Below are 6,047 nucleotides of genomic sequence, written 5' to 3' on the forward strand. Positions count from 1 at the left end.
AATATCATCACTAAACTCCATGTTATTAGCAAATGAATTTCCAGTATTATCATGAACTAAACCAGCAACTGGCCTTAATCCTTCTGATGCACATGATTCATTAGAGCAACTGGCAAAACAACTTAAGATGTCATTTTCCGTTGGTGCGCGAGACTCTAAAAGGATCATCTGGATACTCTCATCACCATCTAAATCCATACTGTCATTAGTCTCTCTCTGACCTTCATTGGTTTCGCTCACAAAATGACAATGACTTTGCATTGAAAGGATGGTTGACCCAACTGGAATAGGAAATTCTGAACATGAACACCTTTTAATCCTGAATATAGGACCAGGATCGCCGCCATCCAAAACTTCACACGTAAATAGAGAGCCGGTAATCTTGTCATGCCAACAAGATTTATAACCAACAGGAAAGATAACATTAACATCATAATATGATGGTCTTCCATCAACTTTTCCCAAAGAAAGAACATAGAAGTCCTTAAACTGCAGAGGAAGTTCATCCTGAAATGTATAAAAAAAAAACAGAAAAGTCAAGCATGAAGGAAGCGCTAATTTTATTTTCACTATAATAACTTCCAAAAATTATGTATTAGAGTATGAATAAACAAAAGTAACAACAACTGGAGATATCAATTATTAGATTCACTTACAGTGGATTGATGAAGGTCGGAGTGACCATTCTCTTTTCTTCTAATCTCAGTGGCTTTTGGGACAGTACCCTGAGCATTGGCACATTCCATATTTAAACCATCAGAAGAATAATCCTTATAATTACTATTGATCAAGGTTCCCTGCTTTTCCACAAAACCATTGGCTGCCAGAGTTTTAGAAGATTTTCTTTTTCTGGATAGGTGAGGCCCACCCAAAGAAAAAGACATTTCATTTCTTACTTCGGATTCCATAGAATTGAAGCCAGACGGTAGCCCCAGAAAATTAGCTACTTCATACACAGAATCAAATATCTTTCCATCGGGTGCACAATAAACTGCATATGGGTCAGAGGTGATCATTGATTTTCTAAATTCCACTCGCCAACCTTCCTCCAGTACACCATGCTTTTCAGATATAAAATCTCTAAGAGCCTGCAAAACCTTCGTTTCATTTGGACTCTGAGATGGTACATTAATAGCTGTATTATTACTACTACTATGAATTCCAGGAGGCAAATCCATATATGCTTCCTCAAAGCGTCTACTCATTGATTTGGTGTGATTCAATATATCCTCAAAACCCACTCTAACAGCTTGTGTCACAACTCCAGATGCCCTTTGGAAACCAAACACACCGCCGTTGTAGAAGTTTGAATATGCCACTGGAGCACCAAAAGATTTATCACCCAGAGTGTGCTTTCTAAAACCAAAGTGAATGTAAACAGTAACTAATTATAACAACTGGGAATCATGAAACTTAAATTATTACCTCAACAAACAAAACGAGACAAATGGAACCAGTAAGAAGCTAATAATAATATGTATCACAAAAACGGTCAATTGGCAACCAAGCAACAGAAAGCATTTCAGTTTCAAATAAACTTGGGCATGTGACAGGTCAAACATCAGGTACATGGGTATTATAGAAGTTATGTTGAGCTTGCTTAATAATTAATGCTATGCCAAAATTATATCAGAGTTACAATCTATTATTTGGGAGCAAAAAAGGGGTAGAGTAGTATGAAATTCATTATTAAGGCCTACTTTTGTAATTTGAAACAGGAGAAGTCCAAACCAATTTGCAAGCCTGTTAAAGGATATGTAAGTAAGTAGTATTGTTAATTTGTCCAAGGACAACAGTAAAGAAATGTTAATCAAAAATATGAAACGAACACGTCTATGCTGATGTAGACATGAACGGCCAGTCAAGTGCCATATTTCAAAATACTTTCTATTGAAGTCATCAATGAGAAGTGGCATGCGGTAGAATTCATTCTGATAGAACAATGGACAATGTGTTCTGACAGAGCAAGGGACAATGCCAGTTCCAGCAATACAAACACATGGAAAAAGTCAACCACGTAATAGCAGTCTGCCAATAAATGAAAGGGTGCCGAAGAATAGCTAACTACAGTGTTTTGCATTTGCAAGTCTCGTACTCTAAAGAACTAACCGTTTTTTAAAAACTATAAATTGGGAAAGATTTTAGACTTTCCATATCAAAGTGAAAACTCTGCCTAAAATAAATTCCACTTTAGAAACACTAAGTGTATATTTGATAACTGGAATTGAGCATGAAATCGGGTTTTGGAAATTGGAATTGATATTGTGCCTATCAATCCCAATTTCTTTTTGAAGATCCTTTTAGAACCTGAATCATAATTTCAAACAACAATTCCATAGAATTACAAAATATCCCCAGAACTTTTTAATTCTTAGCCAACACCCTAAAGATTGCCAATTTTTAGCCAACTTTCTAATTCTTAACACAAAAAACAGAAGATGTGTCTCTTATGCTTTTTCAAAGTGACTTCACCTATATTGGTAGCAAAACAAAGTTTATCAACACACTGGGACTACAAAGGTTGATTGTGGCATTGCGTACATCATGGCTGCTTCCCTAGTAGTATTGTAGGTACATAACATGAGTTGCACTCATATCACATAATCTTGAACCACAACTTCATGTGGCTGACCAAAAAACCCCAATTAGCTGCTGGCCAGAAGCGGTTTCTCTGCAAAATCTCTTACCAGAATACATGGTTGCAAATGCGACGGTTTGCAATGGGCCGGATGGCAATTTGGTTGACATAGCACTTCACTCTCTTGAAGGGAGCACTCTCCTTCCTCGTCAATAGAGAAAACAGTGGCCCATGAATCCATCATTCCATTATGGATATGCAAAGAGAAAACCACTCTGGACTTCTGGACTCGGTGGGAATAGGAAATGAACGGAGAAATCTTAATCTTTCTACCCTAATTATTTGCACAACCCACATATAAAACTTGTGATTCTGGAGTCTGAACCAATTCCATTTCTGATAAAAAAAATATGAACTACAATGCCAATTCTGTAATCAAAATAAACCCTTCAAAGTCCATTCCCCCAAACTGTACTTTTATTCTTATTCACACCAAGTCTCTTTTGATTTCAAAGGAGCACAATAACATATGAAATTCCATTCTAAAAACATCAGCACCACATAAGCCATCAAACATTACATCAAGTAGGGCAAGAAAAAAATCTACAAGTGGATTTGATTTGATATTTACTAATTTTAAAAGAAGAAAAAAAATGGGTAGAAAACTTGTTTGATTGCATTTATGGCCATTAATCCCAAATAGCAGTGGACCCCAAAACTGATATTGCACCATAGCGGGATGGCGACCATTCCAAAACTTTTTATACAGATTAAATAATTAATACTATATACGTATTAATGCTCGATTACGGAAAAAGTAACCACAAAATTCATGACATATTCATAAAGAACAATAAAAAGGCGTAGATCTTTAAACAAACATACAAGTAAATAACCATAAAAGTCAAGGATCGAAACAAATCTAAGCTTCAAAGACTGATGAGAGAAAAAAACCTGCGAAACAGTGAACCAAAAGAGAAACACAGATAAAAGTAGCCAGAGAGGACAGCTAGGAAAGTCGTTGGAAAGCTTGAAGATCAGACGGCTGTGAAACACAATTGACGAGATGCACTTACGAACTGAGATAAGAGCACTCTCAGTTTATATAGGGTGTTCAACTTTAAAACCCTAGTTTTCTGACCTGGAAACCCTAAACTGACCCGATACCTACGTCTGTAATCCTAAAACTTAAGGGCATTTTTGGGTTTTCAAATGCTTTCAGAACGCATCCCAGGAGCACACGAACTGCCACGATAGCTGACACGGGGCCCACAAAATTGAAACATAAAAGGATGTGGCAGAGACCTCCGAAACAGCACAACACCGTGATAACAGCACAATCTTACTCTATTGCCAACACGGGTTGCATTTAAATGAAAATATTTCCTAAAATTAGATAAAAACCTATATGGAAACGGATAGTTGAAAATGTGGAGGCAACTATATAATCATCATAAAAAAACAATTATAGCTCAGCTGGCATTGGCCCTAGTCTCATCTCAAGGATGGATATGATTACAATGAGATGGATTTGAGTTTTCATTAAGCCCAAATTCTCCCTCCAATACCCAGTTTCTTACAAAGTCTAAATCCAAAAAAAAAAAATTATCTATCTCACATGAAGTTACTCAAAGTTGACTACTAACAAGGGAATGCATGTAAACATAGACATTAAAAAAATGCGATTTGAGCAGTAAAACAACACTTACACATTCTAATAGCCAAACTCCCTCATTTTCCTAAAACTTCACAAGAGTTCTTTCATACAATTTAGAATCCCCCCCCAAAAAAAAATAAAAAATACAACTACACTATCTACTAACTAACCTAAACACATACAATTTATCATTTCCCCTCAAAAAAATACAACTACACTATCTACTAACTAACCTAAACACATACAATTTATCATTTCCCCTCAAAAAAATACAACTACACTATCTACTAACTAACCTAAACACATACAATTTATCATTTCCCCTCAAAAAAATACAACTACACTATCTACTAACTAACCTAAACACATTTTCTAACTCTAAGCTTCGAAAACTCAACTAAAAAACGAACCAAAGCAAACATTAAAGAAAAACACACAAGTTTCTAACACAACAACAACAATACATTAAAGCATCTATCCACATACATTCTTCCATCCCAAAACTTCGTAATTCTATGAATAATATAATAAGTAATAACAAGCTTAAGTTACTCATATCCAAATTCTAAAAGGGTTTAACTTCCATACACTAATCACAAAAACACAAACTATACAACAAGAGTGCATGAGATTTCCATACCTCGCATCATGCAACTCCTCACCATCAGCATCACTGGGCGGCGAAGAGTTGATATCAAGAAGCTGCTTAGACTTCACACCCAACGGCCAGCGTTTACTCTTCACACCTCCAGCCAAACACTCACTACACACCCACTCTCTTAAACTCGCCGCACTCTGACGACCACCTCCGCCGCGAATCCCGGCGCAAGCCAAGTGAAAGCTTCTCTCACAACCGTCACAAACTAAAACGCTACCTCCACCGCCGCCAGACTTGGAACAAGCGGCGCAGGGAGTTGGACCACCGGGAAGAGGTGCAGGACCACCGGGAGGAGGAGCGGGATTCTCGTGGTAAGTACGGACGATGTCGATTGTGAAGTCAGGTAGGGTTTCGGGGAATGAAGAAGAAGGTGAAGGGATCTCGTTGAGGTCGATGCAGAGAATAGAGCGAGTGTCTTGGTGGTTGTGGTGTGGTGGTGGTGGCGGCGGCGGCGGCGGAGGGATGTTACCAGCGGTGGAATCGGTGAGTTCCATGATCATCGGAGAAATAATGAAAGTGAGTGAGTTGAGAACGAGTTAGGGATTGTGGATTGATGTAACATTGTACGAATCGGAGAGATTGTGAAGAGAGACGCGGATCCAAAATGGAAGTGAGATTGAAGCCAAGGAAGGAACGAACGAGAGAGAGGTTTTTAGTGAGAGAGAGAGAGAGAGAGAGAGAGAGAAAGGTTTTTAGAGAGAGAAAATCAGAAAAGGGAAAGACAGGGATGGGACCGTATCCGTATCGAAGCGTAAACTCGTAAATCTCTTTCACAGTTTCTATTCTCTCTCTCATACACTTTTTTTTTCTGTTGTGTGCTGCTAAATTAAGGGTTTATGTTACTAACTTCTTCTTATTATTATTATTATTTGAGTAGATAAATAAAATGACAAACATTCACTGCAAATAAATTCAATTTAAGCATTTGTGATTACGTGTATTGGTTTCATGCAAACGCAGGCATATGTTAAGTAGAGATTTCGGATTTGAGTTTTCATCACCATGGAACAATGACCTTAGGGACATTACGAATATGGACATTGTCACTTGAGTTTAACATTATAGACATTATATTGGTATAAGTCGATGTATATTATTATATAACGGATTATATTGTGGTTTATTTTAATAAATTAGTGTTTAAAAGTCACTTA

General features: G+C 37.3%; 1 protein-coding gene across 1 annotated transcript in view; it reads right to left on the bottom strand.

Moving 5' to 3' along the window:
• LOC101489788 (methyl-CpG-binding domain-containing protein 9) overlaps positions 1 to 5,693 on the bottom strand; it is a 14,188-nt gene extending 8,495 nt beyond the window's left edge. The window contains exons 1-3 of the mRNA XM_027331823.2: positions 4,876 to 5,693; positions 657 to 1,356; positions 2 to 507 (exon numbers count right to left, since the gene is read on the bottom strand). Coding sequence (XP_027187624.1) covers positions 2 to 507; positions 657 to 1,356; positions 4,876 to 5,393 — 1,724 coding nt within the window. The 5' untranslated portion in view covers positions 5,394 to 5,693. The remainder of the gene's footprint in view (position 1; positions 508 to 656; positions 1,357 to 4,875) is intronic.
• Between the last annotated feature and the right edge of the window lie 354 nt (positions 5,694 to 6,047).

This window comes from Cicer arietinum, chromosome 2 (genome assembly GCF_000331145.2).
Source record: "Cicer arietinum cultivar CDC Frontier isolate Library 1 chromosome 2, Cicar.CDCFrontier_v2.0, whole genome shotgun sequence".
Classification (NCBI taxonomy): domain Eukaryota; kingdom Viridiplantae; phylum Streptophyta; class Magnoliopsida; order Fabales; family Fabaceae; genus Cicer; species Cicer arietinum.